This window comes from Astyanax mexicanus, chromosome 1, assembly GCF_023375975.1.
Source record: "Astyanax mexicanus isolate ESR-SI-001 chromosome 1, AstMex3_surface, whole genome shotgun sequence".
Classification (NCBI taxonomy): domain Eukaryota; kingdom Metazoa; phylum Chordata; class Actinopteri; order Characiformes; family Acestrorhamphidae; genus Astyanax; species Astyanax mexicanus.
The window spans coordinates 27,855,744-27,875,788 of NC_064408.1; the positions used below are offsets into that span (position 1 = coordinate 27,855,744).

The following is a 20,045-nucleotide window of genomic DNA, read 5'->3' on the forward strand; positions in this document are numbered from 1 at the left end:
ATCATAATTATGACTAAATATTTTGTGACTTGGTATCTCGTAATAATTACTTACTATATTATATTTATAACTTAGTGTCTCATAATTGCATCTCGTAATTGACTTATCTCATAAATATGACTAAATATCTCATAATGACTTAGTATCTCATAATAATTACTATCTCATAATTATGACTAAATATCTTATGATTATAACGTAGTATCTCATAATTATGACTTAGTATCTCATAATAATTACTTACTATCTTATATTTATAACTTAGTATCTCATAATTATGACTTAGCATACCACAATCATGACTTAATATCTCATAATTATGACTAAGTATCTCATAATGACTTAGTATCTCATAATAACTACTATCTCATAGCATATCATAATTGTGACTAAATATTTTATGACTTGGTATCTCGTAATAATTACTTACTATATCATATTTATAACTTAGTATCTCAAAATTGCATCTCATAATTGACTTACTATCTCATAATTATGACTAAATATCTCATATTTATTACTTTGTATCTCATAATTATGACTAAGTATCTCATAATAATTAACTATCTTACAATTATGACTAAACATCTCATATTTATAACTTAGTATATAAAAAGGATTACTTAATTAATAATTACTGTTGCTATATATATTTTTTTTATAATCACTGGAACACGCTTTCTCCACACCCCACTTTCACAATTCAGAACAGCTCTAGCTCTAAGCTAACCTAGCTCTGAAGCTGCAGACTGCTGCTGCTCCTAAAAACGTGGCCTGGCCTGGAGATAATAGCGGTTTCTGACTCTGACTGAGAGAAAAAAAAACATTTTAACTCGCTGTATCTCTGCACTTTCACAGCATACAGAACTGAAGCTGAACAGCCGAAACGACCAGAATTTCCTTTTAATGATCACAGTTTTCCCCCAGAAAAGCTCCGGTCTGTGTGTGTGTGAGAGAGAGAGCGGCCGGCTTGCTGCAGCTAGCATCCTGTCCCACTCCCCCTCTCTCAGCTCCAGCTCAGCATCCATGTTTTTCGCATCCGTGTGTGTGTGTGAGAGAGAGAGGGAGTGTATGAGTGTGTGTGCAGGGAGTGGCAGCGGCTGAGAGGAGCTAAAGCTGCGTGCCGGTAGAGCCCGACGGAGAGCTGCTCTCAAAAGAAAGCGCGGAGCTGTGTCCCCGGCGCGCGGTGAGGAATTTTTAACACAAGCCGGACTTTATAAGGTAATGGCGGTGTTTTCTGATTGATCAGACTGTGTATTTGTAGTATCTGACAGGGCCAGAGTTAACCACGAAACGCCCGAGCCAAGAGCCAAAACAATAGAGCAAGACCACGGTGCTGAAAACGCTCATCTGTACCAGTGCTCAGAGTCTAAACACTAGCTTAACTGACTAACGGACATTTCAACGGTTTTATTTTTCAAATTTCGTCTCCTGTATATATTTAAAAACGTTCAGTTTAGCTAACCTAACTACCTAAATCATCCGCTAACGATAACGATAGTTGACAGCATGCTTAGTGTGTCTGGCGACCTCTTTTAACCCTAAATACACACAGTCTCTACCTCAGGAAACTGTAAAAACACCTTACAAATGCAGAATTAGAGTCTTTTTTATTAAATAAACCACCAACATTATCCAACAGTTAAAGACATATCCAGGCTATTCTGTGAGATAACCTAGCTAAGACTGGCCCTTCCTTCTTATTGTTGCACTCTGCCAGTTCTCTCACCCCCCTCTGACCATTTAGTGTTGTGTATAGCTTATTGTTTACACGTTTTTAAATAAAAATATGTTAAGTAACACGAGCTTTTAAAGCTAAAACCACCTACAAAACCTGTATGCTGTATGCTGAGGTTTTAGCCTGCTGCCTTCTGCTGTTAGCTTAGTCAGGCCATTCAGAGAAACTAACAATGTTTGTATTTTTCAGTGATATTCTTCTTTTTTGTCTTTCCTTTTTATAAAGCCATGGTCTCTGTATTTTTACCGACAAATTGGAGAATATATAGCTAGTTAACCAGGTAGAGTTTTACAGGGGAACAGCAGAATGCTAGCCAACCTAACCTAGCAAAATGGCCAGCTGTTGGCCCTTAGTGTATTTCAGGAACACCAGCAAACACAAAACTACTAAAATAGTCACTGATATACTTTATATAAATATTCCTTACCTTTTAGTAGATCGTTTTAAAGGCAAACTAGTGGATTTTAGAGCTGCAGATGTAGGCCAGTATGAAGCTATGGTATGCTGGATGAAGGATGGAGGCCCTCAAGTGACTTCAGTGTGGCCCTCACTCTTTGTTTTCAAGATGCAGTAGACGAGTAAAATGAGCAGCTGAAAGGAGTTCTATTATAAAACAAATTCACCTTAAACCAATTCACTGGCTTAAATTGTACTTTTTATCTGTAATACGGTTGCAGTACAGTTTTAAGTCTACATCAGATGTCTAATATACACTGTAAAAGAAGAATAGTTGAACCATTGCTTAAATTGGTAACCTAATTGAATTAAGTTTTCCTTAATCAAGTTGACAAGTTGAATGGACACAGTTACCCTAAGTCAACTCGACCTAATAATCTGATTTTTAAATGAACAGTTTGCATTAATGCAACTTAAATGTAAAGCAAGACAACTTAAATGATTTAAGTGTTAGTAACTTAAATGATCTGAGCCTAAATAAAACACTTGACTTAATACACTACTCAAGGGAATTAAGTTAACTGTACTTCATTTATGTTGACAATACTCAAAGAACTCCTGGATTATGTAATATTTGGAAGGTGTTCTAAATAGACCATCAAATACATGAACTGTTTCTTTGAATTTCAGCAAGACCAAAATCCAGGACTGGAATCTGCATTAAAAATTCTGATTTTAAAACGTGACCAGAACTGGGAACACAGCTTACTGACATAAGACTTAAATCTAACATGTAACAGGTATTGATATCATAATTTTGCATGAGTGACCATAAGGCCAGTGTCTGCAGCAGAGAAAAAGGGTAACTTGCTCTTACAGCCTTAAACACTGAGGCAAGGCTGTACCTCCTCAGTTACTTTGGCCTAATCAGGTTAACTGTTTCCAAATTTGTGTTTATTTAAGTTACAATAACTTAGTTCATTCAAGTAGTAGAGCAGTTAGATTTTACATTTTTCTTTTCTTTCTCTAATTTCTCTTAAATTCGATTAGCAGAGATTTTGCTCTTAAAAAAGTGCTAAATGAAGAGACCAAACAAAATGTAAACTCATATGTTAAATGTGAATTGTATTAATGTATTAATTTAGCAACAATAAACCCTTAAACCTTTCTCCATAATTCCGTTAATCAGTGCTTATTATGGAGTTATTACTAGTAACAATAACTTCATTTAAATGTTAAGTATGTAGCGTAAAATCAATACACACACTGACATGCCAGAAGTCATGGGTTTTTAAAGTGATCATGAAGTGTTAACTCAGGAGATGTCTTGGGAATGCCAATTCATATATATGTTGTGAGGTGTTATCTTGTAAATGAGGTTGAACCCAAGCGTACGCATATTTAGTTTGAGTTTGCTGTTATGAGATTGCTATGGGAGTAAGCATCTTTAGCATCAATTAAAAACTGGCCATTTGATAAGCTAATACTTGTGATTGAACCATTGTACTTTTCTTTACTATACATCTGATCTGATTATGATTATTTTCTCAGCATGTTGTCTCATGCATTTACCATGTTCCTCCTCAGTCCCACAGGTGAAATGGAGTGGGAGACCCACCGTTTTGAGCTCTAGTGCCTCGTGGAATAACCCCCCCCACCAAGTGGACACCATGAACATGTTAAAATCGAGTGGCCTGAAGATCCCTGGTAGGGGTCCAAAGCACTCCAGCCCGGCAGGACGAACCACCACTGGGCAGTCTTCCTCCCCAGCAGCCACGAAAGACAGTACGTCAGCTTCTTTTTCCATCTCTAACTCCACTCTCAGACCTCACCAGAATGTAATGGAATCCTTTCTCTCTACTATCAGCCATGATTTAGCAAATTTAGCAGAGGAAGAGACTAGAGCAGCAAAAAATCTTATTCATACAATTTTTTTGTTAGTGTTTGCTTCTATTGTTTTGCACTCTGACTGCGAGACTAATGTACTTAATAAGCAATGGATTTAAAACGCACCAATTAGCATTGTGCACAGTGCATGCCTAAATCATCACACACTCACTTCAAAAGGCAGTATTAGTTGTTAATGGATGTTTAGGGCAAAATTTTGTACTTGACGATGATTGCTGTCACTGTAAATACATTATACTTATAGTCACATCATCATATCGTATCATACGCGATAATATCGCCAAACAAATTTAATATCGTGAACTGTATTATACCCTGAAATTTCGTGACATATCACCCACCCCTAATTATCACATTAGGGTGCTCCTTTTTGTGCTATTTTTAGCAAAAAAAAATTACACTGTTCTCATTTCCGATTATATATCTACTAGAGACTAGATTATATCTGTCCAGTATAATTTATTTTATTTTAATCCTAAATATATAGAGATATTTGAAGTGCATTTCTAGTATCATGACAATCTGGATTATTGACTTCTGTTACAAATCTGATAAAATAATTATTTTTTAATATCTCAGTTAGCCATATCATATTGCATGCAAAAATAAAATTCTAAAATTTTTTCTAATTAAGTGTTTTGTCATATCGCCAAAAGTATCGTTATCGTGAAAATACCATGAAATATTGTGATATTATTTTAGAGCCATATCGCCCACCCCTAAGTCACACATTGAAAAGCAATTGTTAGCTGATTTGTATGCTTCTGTTTTTTTGTTTTTTTTTTTGCTTGATTTTTGCTGTGTATCTCGTCCTGCAGTTTATAAGATCCCAAATATTCACACCCTTTTAAATACTTTACTTTATTTCTGTTCGTTCATAGGCAGGTACATATATTAATCATTAAACCAAGAAGGGATGTTTACATAATATCAACTTTTAGTCCTCATGTTTTTCCCACATTTTTTACATTATTTCTTTTCTGCAGTCCCCAATTTAGGCTAATTTATTCATTCTTCACAGCCATTTGGCGACACTATAAGAACCACATAAGACATTTCGGCAGCCACCAGGGATACCATGGCATCTGCCTAGCAGCCTAGTAGCCACTAAACAACATTATTGTAACTGCTTGTAATACGTTAGCAGTCACCAAGCAGCCACTTAGGAACACCATTGTAGCCAACAGGGATACCATGACAACCAGGTGAAAATATTTTAGCTGTGCAACCATCCTGTGTTTCCTTCCCTTCCTGCTCTTTTTTAGTTTCTTCTGTCTTTCCATATAAACTCTCCAACTTGTATAATAACTCCAACTGATAGTTTCTTATACAACTATCTATACTGGCTGTCAAATGTTTGGGGACATAACGCTTATCTACATCTTTCCAGGATTGTCATTTGATTGGTTGCAAGTTAAATAATGTAGATTAAGACAATGTTGGTTTTAGGGGAAGTACATCTCAAATGTAAACCGAATAACACAATAACAGAGCCCACATGTTTTATCTTCTGGTTAACATCTGGAGTCAAATCACTGTTGCTGTTTTTACAGCTATATTATATATATTATATATATATTATATATTATATCTATATATTGTAAATGTTAATCAAAATGTTTTAAATAAAGGAAAAAAGGGACTTTTAATAGAACTCAATGCAAATGATTTTATTATTATGCCACTGTCTGCCAGATGTTGGTCAGAAAATGAAAAACAACAATTTTTATCGCATTACAACAGTGATAGGCAAATGACATCTTGTTGGGACTGATTACACTATTTAGAGTAGGGTTAAACTGCTGTTGGCTGAATAGGTGGCTTAATATATGTGCACTGGTCATCGCGCATGTTCCATCATGACATCACAAAAACAGTAAACTTATAACAAGGTGTTTTGCAGCTTTACTTCCATTAATGTACTACATAGAAAAGGTCAGAATTGAGAAAATGTGATTTATTAACAGGTCTCAGAATAAATAGACCTCAGCAGTGCAGGGGTGTCTTACATAAGGATTGGTAAGCTAACCTTGTCTGACGTTATCCAGCATCCAGAGCAGCTACTGCGAGGAACAGGCTTGTTATTTGCATTAGTCTGTATGTCACCCAGAAGGCTGTCAGGGTTCAGCTGGACTGTGGAATGCTTTGAGCAGGAAAATGCAGGAACACAGGAAGTCTCACTGAGTGAAAATCAGGCAGCATGGCTGGGTCTCCAGCTGCTAAGGAGAAGTACAGTATTTATATGTATCTTTATATTTTTATCTTTGTATCTTTATCTATCTATCTATCTATTTTTGCCAGTTATGTAATTCAGGTTGCTGAATTCTCACAGGACTTACAGGTGGGATGTTATAGACAGTGACAGAGTTTTGTACAAACATTTTGTAGTTGTAGTTGTCTCTTGGCTCTTTTAGCAGTTTCTCTCTCAGTGTGTCATGCTCCACCCTTAACAGACCTCCATTATCAGATCTATTAAACAGAAAATGTGTTGTGTTATTATTCATATCACTTCTGGCTGTTCTGGGAGACAGTGTGGCTCATGCCCAGTGTGGGTTTAAAACAGTGGATGATATTTAAGTCTCTGCAAGTTTGGAAAACTTCTGTTTCTGTTAACTCTACAAAATATGTTCCTTGTTTTATTTTGAGATATTGAAGTCACCACTATGAATATATTATTATTTGGAAGATTTGAATTGGGATTTTAATTGAGAACTCAGCCTTTTGTTAAATAAAACAAGAAATTATATCATATTTACATTATATCGTGATCTTTTAGAGACTTTACTAAAGATAATTTATTAAATATTCCTTATTAGAAAATATTGTAAAAAGTATTTGTCAAAATCAAAAGATTTCAAGATGCTCTCTGCTTATTCATAGACAATTTACATTTTAATTTACTTACATTTATGTAGAGCTTTTGGTTGATGATCTTCAGTGAATTTTAAATGTAGACAATTGTAAGAGATAGGAGTCTTGCTAGAGGAAATGCAGAGTGGTTGCACAAAATGTGCAGCTATATTTACTATGGTGTTCCCAGCTGGTTTTCATTGGGTTGCTAACTGGTTGCTCTGTTTGCTATGAAGTTGTATAAGTGGTTGATATGCGTGATGATACTATCTTAGGTGGTTGATGTGGTGTTGATTGGTAGTTGCTATAATGTTGCTAGCTGGCTGTTATGGTAACCCTGGTGGCAATAATGTACTTATAGTGTATATAATATAATATAATTATATGGCCACACCATCAGTATGTTTTGCAGACCTTCATATTGTACAGTGTTTTTTCTTGTGTCTTTGTTAACATAAAATTGCGTATTTTAGCCAGTTTCTAGTCATGATCAGGGCATCAAAAGCGGTGCCTACATACACACAGAGCAGTTAATGAAAGGTGAAGATGTTACTTATGACTAATAAGTAACAAATAAGAGTTTTTTTAAAATAAACAAACAAAGACATTAAAATCTGGCTACAAACCTTTTTACAGGAAGGACAGATGACCAGGAAACATACATCTTTATTAACAGTTGTAATTGTGACAAGTCTAGATATCTTGGTATATATGGTTCCTATGATGTCTCAGGTGGTTGTATAAGTGGTTGGTGTAGATTGGTTGGATGTTACTAATGCATTTTTATCAGTGTGACATTGACTGCTGCTATTTATAATGACAATAAAAGTAAGGTAAAATTGAACTAGTTACAGTTCTAGTCTTCATGCTCTTTTTTACAGTAAATCTGTAGATTGGTTTTGTTGATTAGGCTGGGAAATTAAACCAGGAAAGTATATGCAAACAAATATTTTGTGGTTTAACTTTACAAAAGATGAATACAGAAAACTGCACAGTTTATTTTGAGACAGAGCCCACAGCTCTAACACATATTTTAAGTAGAGGCCAGAATACACACATTCAGGCCATGAATAATGGATGCTTTTGAAGAGTACCTTCATATTTTTTCGGCTGCATCTTAATGGCCAGTGTGTTTCAGACAGGCAGTCAGAATATTTCAAATAAATCTTGATTTGAGATATGTATTATCTCTGTGCAGTGTCATTCTTCACAGTTCACCATCATACATCGTACTCTGAAGATAAAGGGCCTAAATTCCTGTCCAAGAGGCTTTCCTAGCTGTACCAGGCTTTCCCACAGATGCTTCAGTGACTTGACTCCTACACTTTTTTTGTTCAAAGGAGATTAGTTGAGTCATGCTTTTTAAGAGGGTGTCCCAGAAAATCTATCCTGAGATTTTGTTTAGAGACCTTTTAGCTCTCCTCTAGCTTCACCCACTCATCTTTAGATATTTCTTGTTGTGGTGTGTTTGGACAGTCCTCATAAAAATGATGAATTTACAGGTTTATCATCAAGAGGTTGCTGCCAATATGCTTTTAAATATAAAGATGCTATGAAGGGTTTTTGAGATATATTTACACTGACATCTATAAACTTGTAAAATGTTCCTTACATATATATTTATATGGTTATTTATGGAACCAAATAACTTAAAACACATTCATTGTTAGATGGGTAGAACTATTTGCGCTTAATACAAGTGGTGTACGTCTACTCTACCTGTTGTGATGTTTCACCAGCCAGAACACTCATTTATACCAAAGTAAACACTAGACTTAACATGCTACATAGTACTCTGTTTTGGACTGGTGCCTAGTCCAGACGTATTCTGCACTGCATCCATAGTTTCAAAGTAGCCGTCTGGCCCACCTTGACTCTGATGAGGAAGAAGTAGATTAGAAGAAATGGATTTTCAGTAAGTTTATGCACATAAGTGCCAGTTTATGCACATAAGAAGCAACATGTTAATTATAGCGCTGTAAACATATCTATTCGATGAAGTTGCACTGAACCACAAGCGAGTTAGTGTATTCTGTTTTAGCGCATTTTCGTGTGTGTAGTTTGTTTCTATGACTTTCTTTATTTGCAGAGTTTTCTCCCTCTGTTTGGTTTGGTTTCACACAGATCTAAACAGACCTAAATGTACAAAAATCCGCACAAATAAACAACGCGAGCATGCTGTGTCATCTGATTGGTCAAAGCTCTCTGGCACGGGAGCAAGAAAATAAATATAGAGAGAAGATTATGTGTTTCAGCGTGTATATTTGTGCAGCGTATAGCTGCTTTAACACTGAATTCTGAAATGGTGTGCTTTTAAACAGTGTTTTCAATGGGACTTGCAGCGCAGATGTACACGTAGTAAACAGAGTTGCGCAGATGAGTAGTGAACGCAGCACAGACCGCGTGTGTAAACAGCATGAAGCAGCAGACAGTGTTTGTTCATAACTGTGGTATTTAGCGTTATTTGCCTAATATATCAGATAAAACTGCGCTTTATGTGCAGTTTAGCTCAAATAGGAGGAGTACATTTGATTGCTGGGTAGGATCGAGACCGGATCACATTCTCACCACAAGTGAACCGCTCCAGAGTTTGTTTGTGAGCAGGTTCAATTGAGCAGGTGTGAAAACAGTAAAACAACTGGACTGAGACCTGCTAGAGGAGGTGGTTTTAGTCTGGTTGTTTTACTGTTTTCACACCTGCTCAATCGAACGACACTAGGGTACAAACAAACCATGGTATGTTTTAACTGCACCAAATAGTGCTGGTGTGAAGACCCCCTTAGAGCAAACAATCTGAATTAATTTTGAATAACAGGAGACGCATTTGTCTACCAAGTGTAAAATCTATACAATCTGAATACAATCCAGAAACTAGTCACATGAAGTGTCCTAGTGGAAATGGGATCTGTTTTTTTTCTACTCGGTTCCGATACATCAGCTTACAGACACCTGGTGCTGCGGACATCACCCTATTGAGATGTGGGGAGAAAGAGACATCTACAAACCCAGAGAGAGCAAAGCCAATTGTGCTCTCTCAGGGCTCCGGTGGTTAATGGCAAGCTACATGAACAGGATTCAAACTGTCGATCTCCTGATCATAGTGGGAGCTTTTATCACGCTGGACTGGAAGTGGGATCTTAATGATTCTGATTACTATTTAGTTGCTCGAAGTGACACTGTGTGATTGTGAGGTAAATTATATGAGGCTTTAAAATGTACACCTAGAACGACATTTAGACATCGATAACATAATTTTGAGTCCCTTGTGGAGGAAACAGTTACAGAGAGAAACTGCTTATATCCAACTAAATTATACATGTGAGAAACAGTGGTGATGACAAGACTGCTTATATTTACTGCTTATAATATTTTTAAGGCCACGTGTTTGTGGTTTAAAACATCAGTTCTTTGCTCTCATAACTACTAACCTGCACAACTTTCAGTTCACACAGATTTAAAAGGTAAAACTAAAATAGGGCCAAAACAGCTTTTTTAGTAACTTAAATTAAACCTACTGAGAGATTGGAAAGATTTAAAAGATCAAGAAAATTAGTATTAGCCTATAGTTATTTATTGCCTCCACTGGTTCATCGTATCTCCAGATTAAATGATGGTCTAAATGAATATGATACAGTTCTGACTATGGATGATCATAGAGAAAGCAAAATACAGAGTTGAATTTAAAGAGAAATTTAGGATAATGTACACATAGCTATTACAGATGGAACATATGTGTGATAAGGTATAAAACAGTTTGTGTGTGTTGGGTGTTAGGGGGAAGGGGGTGTTGAGAGGCTGTTTTGGGGTCATTGTGCCGGCCTGTGCTGCTGAATGGTAGGATTCAGCTGGTGGGAGGAGGAAAGCAAGAGACAATAGTTTTCTTCTCTTCCTCCTGCCTCTCCCTCTATCTCTTGCTAGTGTGTGTGTGTCTGTGTGTGTTTGAGTCTCCTCCCCAATCCATCGTTACCCTGGCAACTCGGCCACTTCGGCAAGCAATGCGGCAGGCCTGCAGCTCCCTCCCAACACAGGCCCGGGACTTCCTGAGCCCGTTCCAGTGGCCCACTGCCAGTGATACACTGACCAATGTAGGTCACACATGAACCCCAACATCTAGAGATGCACTCAGACATATCTAAATGTGTGTGAGATGGGGCTGGGTGCAATTTTCACATTACAAATTATTAATAACAATATTTTGATTTTAAATGTACTTTCTTTTCTACTTATCTTCTTTTATAAGTTAAACAAGGATAATTACACATTCTTTAATGAAATGTGCAGTTTGTCAGTGTTTTTAAACACTGATGATATTTTATGATATTAAAGAAACTATATTATAAAAAAACAAATAAACAGACAATACACCAAAACTAAAACTAAAAACAGGAAACACAGGGCTATAAATACACAAACAATGCAGGAAAGGAAACAGGGAACACCTGGGGAAAAGTAACGAGTGGGCAGGGCTACAGATGAATCACGTGGGGAACACAGGACTGGGGCAGAGACACAGAGGTAAACACAGGACAACCTGGGGAATAACACAGGCATGGGGAAGGGTGAACAACGACAGAGAGCAACATGGGCACAGAAGGGAAACGACAGGGAACAGGGCAAGGATATGACAAATCAATTAAATAATAACTCATTTTATTCTATTTTTACATGTGATCCATTTAGTAATATTCTGCAAAATGAACACATTTGTTACAGTCATATTTAGACTTAATTGTAGCATCTTGGAAGTGTGGCAAACTGGTTACCAGTTAAAATTCTTAGATGTGAAATTTGGTTTTACACTCTACATTCCTTAGCCTTGGCACCTATCGATAAGCTAAGTGTGTTGTCTATTGATGACTTCTGTAAGCATGATGTTTTATCACAAATACATTACCCATTACACCATTAATTGAATCTGTTTTTTGCCATGGTGGGAAATAGGGATGTCCCCGATCCGATCACTGATTACGTCATTTCCGAAGGATCGGAATCAGGTAGAAAAGAACTGGATCACTGATGTATCATATTTCTGCGTGTGGGCGTACCATTCAGGCAACACAAGTGGTGGTTTCAAGTAAAAAAATGCCTTAAATGTATTATTTCCATTAATATATTTAAGAACTTTAGGCTGTTCCTTGTGACTTGTTATTAGCAGATGCTCAAATTCAAATGACTAAGACTGGGACGTGGGGGCAAAAAAAGTGATTGGGACATCCCTAGTGGTAAATTAATTATTGTTGTAGTGTAGCGAGTTTAAATAAGAAACTCAAATCAAATCAAAATGTATTTCTATAGTTGACTTATTTCAGTAATTGATAATAATGACAGCCAGTTATGTTTATATTGAGATTTTGTACAAGACAGATTTGGTACAAGATATGAAACAGGAATATGTTTTACAACTTTTGAATGAATTAATGAATAAACAAAAATTAATGTTAAAAAGTTAGTATATGTCCAAATAGCTTAATAGCCACACCAGCAGTGGAAGCAGTTCCTAGTTAGAGTTCATATGAACTTGGATGTTCTTAGTAGTAGAGAGTGAACAAATAGTTCAAGACATGTTGCAAAAAGTGGATGCTGGGCAGCTGATCTGTGGTGGGGGATGGAAAAGGCAGTACTTCAGAAACTTCCATCAGTCAGGCCAGAAAGGGGGCAGGAGGACCTGAAGTTCCAACATCCATCGATATTGGGCTGGATAGGTGGACAGAAAGATGGAATTAGTTTTGTCTGGATTCATAGAGAAGAGATAAAAACTGTTATGTTTAGTGACTCATTTTTTTTTTTTTTGAGAATTAGTTTAAATTGTGATTTATTAGGGAAAGTGAAAAGCTTTGAACAAACCTTCAACAAAGCTTGTTCCATTTGGCAACAGCTATGAAAAGAACTATTTTACAGGTCAGTTATGAAGCATTTGCATGCCTTTATGTGGGGACCATGAACAAGTTTATAACTATGCCTGTTTTTTTAAACATGCTGCCAAAATAAGGTAGTTGGCTTGCATGATCTGTTTTCACCCACTGTAAATATTACACACTATGTGAACTTTAGTTCACATTAAAGCAAGTATCTGTGGCCTGATGGTCTAACACAAGAGTTCATTTCAGAAGTTGGATTTTTATTTTCTATATTTTGTATTTTTACCTTCTGAGAGTCAAAACTGTTTTTAGACAGTCAAGATGGATATTTAGCATATTTTAGAACTTGATAACAATAATGCCAGACAGTTATATTTTTATAGAGATTTTGCTATGGTTTAGTAGTAGATATGAAACATGGAATCTGTTTTTTACAGTGTATAACTCTATAATTAAATTCCCGTGTTATTCACTGGGCAGTAAAAAAGTGAGAAATGAGTGGTGCAGACCCCTTCGTAGAGCACCTTTCTCTTTGGCAGAGAGTCAGCATTCGAGTCGTCCTGTGTGACATTTGCTGTATAAGCAATTGTTATCTTCCACAAAGCCACTAGCTGTGGTTCTCTCACTGTAGGAGTCGTGTTTCGATGACATCTGCTACTTTTGTGCCCCTTCCCTACCTGCTAGTTTCGCTGTGTCCTTTTCTCCTAGTAATTTCTCTGTGGAGGCTCAGATTTTCACATCTGCCGCACCGCACTGTAAACTATTGACCTCAATAACAGTATGAACGCAGTCCAAAGCTCGCAGCATGACCCGTCTGTCGGCTAATGGTTGAAAAGCAGGCCAGTGGACTGCCAGCTCACTTAGCTTTCAACACTTATGTAGGCAAAATGTTGAATGTTGAGAGTATCATTACGTGGGAAAAAAAAGAAATAGAAGGATAAATAGAATTATGGATGAATAGAATTATGAAGGTATGACATGATGATACTTTCTTGACACACTATGTTTTATAATGTTGTTGTGGACAAAAAGCATCTGCAACACAGTTGTGAGTAATGGAAATAGCATATGTGTACATCTGTGTACCGATTTAGCATGTATGAAGATAAGCTAATTAAGAAAGATCAAAAAGTTTGTGGGCAAACAGGTACCGTATTTTGAAGTATTTTTCTGTAAGGCGAACTTAAAATCCTTTAATTTTCCCAAAAATCGTCAGTGCGCCTTTTAACCCGGTGCACCTTATGTATGAATTTTACCAGTCAGGTTGTAAGGAGTGGTAAAGTCACTCTGCTGAAGTACAGCGTTATACAGGAGTTTCAGTTTAGTTCTCCAGCACTGAAACTGGAGCAGTATTAACATTAGCCGCAGTAACATTAAAGTCGTTTGACATTAAAATAAAATAAAATGTTAATAAAAAAATTACAGTTTTGTTTGCTTAGCTTAGCACCCCTGTTCCTTACTAGTGTCACATAATGTGCCTTGTGTATGAGAATAGACCAGAAAATAGATGTTTATTGATATATTAAAATATCGTGAGAAAAATATGGTAATTAGACTACATTCATATTTCAAGCCTCATCAGTTACTTTTTTGGATGTTTTTTTCAAACTTGTAGTCAGGACAGGCAGAGGCCAGGAATCAGGCAGGCATTTGCAGCATAGGCGAATCCATATTCATTACATAGAACTAGCAAAAGGTAAAACAAAGGAAATTAAACAAGCACCCAAAACCCACAATTCACTGCTTACTTCAAACATAAGTGGAGAAAAAAAGCACTTGGGCAAAAATGATGGGAAACAAAGACTAGTGCAGAATTATTTTTCAGTGTTTTACAATTATTTATAAATTATTTCTGTGAAGGGTTTTACAGAGTTAAACTCAAATTTCACAAATTCCGCACCTTAATGTAATCACGTGGTCTCTCCCATTCAAGTAGATGGAAGGCTGGTCTTGCTTGAATTGAAATAAGTGCCAAGTCGTATAAGGACTTTGACTTTAGGGATCCTACAGTGATTTCTGTGTCATCATGTGTGATGTTTGAGGGCAACACAGTACCTATAGAACAAGGTGGCATTGTCCAAAAGCTTCTAGGTCCAGTTCCAGTGCCTGCATATCCCAATATGCAGCAGTGTGTTTTGACACTTTCCTTCAGTATCATTTATCACCATTTCTGTGACTTGAACTGCAGTAACGCTGCTGTCAGTTCAGTTCCTACGGCATATACTTAGTTGCCGTTATGCATTGAAGAGCTTGGGGTGCCTGATGCAGATTAGTAGTTTGTCCCTGCTGTATGTAGGTAGGAACTCATCACAGCTGACCAGGAGCACCCTGCAAGCCGTTCTATTTTGGAGATTCTCCAACCCATTTATCTGGCCATAATGATCTGGTCTTTTCAGAATTGCTCAGGTTTACTTGCCTGTCTCCAACATTGTCTGCAAGATTCGAATGTTTAGTTAGCAACTAATAAATCACAGACCACGATATCTGCTGTTGTTACAGTACAATAATCAGCAGTGTTCACTTCATCCTATAATATTTGACCCATTGTTGTTTACTGGTTGTTCACAGCCTCTATAGATTCAGTCTATATAATTGTTAAGGGTTCTACAAGTATCTTATTATTGGTCTCAATAATGGCAACAAACCAGATTAGCATGTGCCATATCAATATTAAGATTATGGCACATGGAATCAAGTGTTTGATTAGTTGTGCACATCCTTAATCATGATTCTTGATCATTTTTTGGGAGAGAGAGAAAGGCTGGATTTAGAACCCATTATATTTGCTTATATCCAATTCCAACAACAACTGTGTCTGTCAGTCGAGGAACATATGGGAGCAATTGGGACACAAAAGCAGTGATTATTCCCCTCCCCCCAACCAAGGAACATCCTGGCACCCACACCGCAACACACATACACACATCTCCGTGGCTCAGCAGACCACATGCTAATTAGTCTGTCTTGCTCCCGTATCACGGTTACATCCAGCGGTACAGAATAAGCTGTAGTACACAGCTGCACGCGTCAAAAGCTGCAGTGCGGAGGCACTGAGGTTGATAATCTCTGTTTTACGGCAAAATCCCCCTGACCCAGATTCTGAAAAAATGAGGGTGTTGCTCAGCCTGGCACGAAGGCTACCATGATATGGTGTAAATGGTGCCAGCCAACACTTTGATGCAGTGCAGTGAATGAGCTGTTTAAGACAGGATTTGGCAGGAGTATCTGTGTGACTTTCTGCTGAAATATTTCTAAAATTAAATCATAAATAGTTACTGTAATCCTCCATCTGTGTGTGTGTTGTGTACCTCTGTACCATACACTCACCCCACACCAGCATTGATTAACATTGATTGATCTGAAATAGAAACCTTGTGCTTATTAGATTCTCAATGTTCCACATACATAGTTTGCACACAATGTTTTATTTAAACTCATATATTCCGCTCTGAAAAAAATAAAGGAACCACTTAAAAATGAAGAGTTTCTTATATTTCACCAAATTGAAAACTTCTGGAATATACCGTATTTTTCGGACTATAAGGCGCACCGTATTATAAGACGCACTATCAAAGAACGCCTATTTTCTGGTATTTTTCCATACATAGGGCGCATCGCATTATAAGGCGCGTTAAGTGACACTAGAAAGGGTGCCTATATCAAAGTGAACAGGGGTGGCGCCATGTTTCCCTTCCCTCACGGGGGGGGCTGGGGGGTGTCTTGCCGGTGGAGCGTCTCAATATACAAGTCTACCTCTTTCAAAGTCAAACGAGTGCTGGATATTAATCTACACAGATTCCTCTCCTGAAAACTGTTTATTTGGGTGAGTAACGTGCTTCAGTTTATTTACAGTAAGCTTAGATTTCCAGATGTCCACTAAGGCTTGCTGCACCAGCGTTAGCATAGCTATCCGCTAGCACGCTAGCTAGTCCCCTAAACTAGTAAAGTTAACCCAAACTTAAACGACAGCGTTACACTGAGTAATCCTGCGTGTTCTGGTAAGACAGTGAGATATTAGCTAGCGATTCGTCCCCCGTAGCTTGTTTTTACACGGTAAACAAGCAGATTACAGGCTGATAAAACTCACCTCTGAGAGAGTTAGCGCTTAGCATCTAGCTAATGCTAGCCAGGCAAAGCAGCACAGACTTACAGGCTCATAACTCACCTCTGAACGGTGAACGCTTAGCGATTAGCATCTAACTCTAATAATACTGCTCCAGCAGTATTAAAAGTACTAAATTTAGATAATACTGATCTCTGAACAGTGAAAAAGCTAGCTAGCTTAGCGGTTAGCATCTAGCTAATGCTATTGCTGCTCCAGCCACGGAGCTGCACGGCTCTGCACGGAGTGTGTGTTTACTTTAGATAATTTAGATAATACTGATCTCTGAACAGTGAATAAGCTAGCTAATGCTATTGCTGCTCCAGCCTCGGAGCTGCACGGCTCTGGACTCTGTATAGCACTGAAACTCTGTATAACGCTGCACGGAGTGTGTTTACTGCTCCTTACAACCTGACGGGTAAAATCCATACAAAAGGCGCACCGTATTATAAGACGCACTGTCAATTTTTGTGAAAATTAAAAGTTTTTAAGTGCGCCTTATAGTCCGAAAAATACGGTAATCAAGAAGAAGATTAATGATCACAAGCCATCAAACCAAGCTGAACTGCTTGAATTTTTCCACCAGGAGTGGCATAAAGTTATCCAAAAGCAGTGTGTAAGACTGGTGGAGGATAACATGCCAAGATGCATGAAAACTGTGATTAAAAACCAGGGTTATTTTGCCAAATATTGATTTCTTAACTCAGTATACACGTTAAGTGTTAAAGCAGCTTTAAACGGCACAGATATATGTGCTGGAACAAAGAATCTTCTCGCTATATTTTTATTCTTGCTCCAGCGTCAGACAGCTCTGACCAATCAGAGGAGACAATGTCCTCGCATGGTTTATTGGTGCATATTTTGATGCGTTTAGGTTTATGCCTGTGTGAAACCAAACCAAACAGAGGGAGAAAACGAGTAAACGAGATCCAAGTAAACAAACTCAGCAACTGATTCGGACCACAGAAACGAACTACAGGGGTGAAAACACCCTAAATGAAGTGATGTAAATGCTTTTTTGATGTTGTATAACTGCTGTCACAGTTACACTTACACTTTCTCAATATGAATTCCTTTACAGATGCCCAGCACAAGCAGACAACCCCAACCCCCAGCAGCAATGCCTCGGACAAATCCAGTTCTAAGGCATCGGAGGTGGGCGACGAGGTTGTGGGTGACTTTGTGGTGGGCGAGCGCGTGTGGGTGAATGGCGTGAAGCCCGGCAGCATAGCCTACCTGGGAGAGACCCAGTTTGCTCCGGGTCAGTGGGCCGGCGTCGTCCTCAACGAGCTGGTGGGCAAGAACGATGGCTCAGTGGGCGGCGTACGCTACTTTGAGTGCCAGCCTCTGCAGGGCATCTTCACCCGGCCTTCCAAGCTCACCCGCCAGCCTGTGGGCGACGGAACGGACGGCCAGTCGGGTGACTCGTCTGCTACTCAGAACTCGCAGGCAGGCACAGGGACGGGGGCGACTGGCCAGCGCGTGGTCATGCCCCTGAGAGAGGGTATGCTTAACAGCGCTGTGAAGACTGGCAACGAGTCTGGCTCCAACATGTCTGACAGTGGCTCAGTCAAGAAGGGAGGAGAGAAGGACCTGAGAGTGGGCGATCGAGTGCTGGTGAGTGGAAGTGTTTTGTTTATCTGGGGAGTGTTTTACTGCTAATCAGTTTTGACCTTCAGGCACAGAGTTATTGGACACAACACGACTGTCAAAGCCTCAGAATGGCTATAACCACCTCCACCCCCCTTTCCTCAACGTTTATATACAGAACATGAATGGAGTGGGTCAGACACAGCAGTGCTGACACTGCTGGACTGAGAATAGACCACCAACCAGAAAATTCCAGCCAGCAGTTTCCTGTGACCACTGATGAATTAGAGGATGATCAGCACAGTTGTGATTTATGAACTCCATCAGCACTACTGTGTTTTATCCACTGGTACCAGCACAACACTCACTAATATACTACCACCGTGTCAGTGTTACTCACTGCAGAGTCGCAAATGACACACCACCCCAATGATTCCTGCTCTGTATTGGTCATGTGGGGTCCTGACGATTGAAGAATTGGGTTGGAAGGTGTATAATATAAAGTATGCAGAGAAATACATACAGGACTACAGTTTGCAAATATACAAGTACAGCTCTGGAAAAAATTAAGAGACAACTTCAGTTTCTGATCTGTTTCTCTGATTTTGCTTTTTATAGGTATATGTTTGAGTAAAATGAACATTGTTGTTTTATTTTATAAACTACGAACAACATTTCTCCCAAAGTCCAAATAGAAATATTGTCATTTAGAGCATTTATTTGAAAAAAATGAGAAATGGCTGAAACAAAAAAGATGCAGAGCTTTTAGACCTCAAATAATGCAAAGAAATCAATATTTGGTGGAATAATACTGTTTTTTAATCACAGTTTCACGCATTTTGGCATGTTTTCCTTCACCAGTCTTTCACACTGCTTTTGGATAACTTTATGCTACTCCTGGTGCAAACATTCAAGCAGTTCAGCTTGGTTTGATGGCTTGTGATCATCTATATTCCTCTTGATTATATTCCAGAGGTTTCGATTTGAAAAAATCTAAGAAACTCATCCTTCTTACATTACATTTGGCAGACGCTTTTGTCCAAAGCGACTTATTTTTAGGTGGTCTCTCATTTTTTCCAGCTTCATATAATAAACAAACAGCTGGTAGAATAGGTAGTAAGTATAAAAACACGGAGATGGTTTCAATGAATTGGCTGGTTGGTGTATATGACCTGAGATTGGCCCCTAGATTATGGTACCTATCTGTCTATATCGTGGCTGACTTCATACAGTGCTTGCTATCGATCTGCCTAATCTCTGTCTAGATGGAAAGTTCTACATGTCAGCTCCCCCTGTTAGGTAATAGACAGCATGCAGTAGCTGCCTGTTGGACTGTGTGTAAACTTGCCTTGCCTTGCCTTGCCTTGCCTTCTCCTGATTGGCTTTGGGTCAAATTGCCGTCCATTTAGCATAGCACTGGCTAAAAGCTTTCTAAGCAGTCAATAGCGTTAATCAAATGGGATTACTAAGGGCCCCACCAATGATCAGCCATTGATCTGCAGCTCTAGCTGCCAGACTGCGTGTTTTTGCCCTGACTGACACTGGCTTCATTTCTTTTTTCCATCAATAATAGCTTCACACGCACACACGCACACACACACAC

At 38.3% G+C, this 20,045-nt stretch overlaps 1 protein-coding gene across 3 annotated transcripts in view; it reads left to right on the forward strand.

Annotated features, from left to right (window-relative positions):
• Positions 1-750: 750 nt before the first annotated feature.
• clip2 (CAP-GLY domain containing linker protein 2) overlaps positions 751-20,045 on the forward strand; it is a 55,484-nt gene continuing 36,189 nt past the window's right edge. The window contains exons 1-3 of one of the 3 annotated variants that reach the window (XM_022679171.2): positions 751-1,221; positions 3,722-3,919; positions 17,934-18,469. In XM_022679171.2, coding sequence (XP_022534892.2) covers positions 3,805-3,919; positions 17,934-18,469 — 651 coding nt within the window. In that variant the 5' untranslated portion in view covers positions 751-1,221; positions 3,722-3,804. The remainder of the gene's footprint in view (positions 1,222-3,721; positions 3,920-17,933; positions 18,470-20,045) is intronic. The other 2 variants (XM_022679180.2, XM_022679186.2) reach the window with 2 other exon arrangements.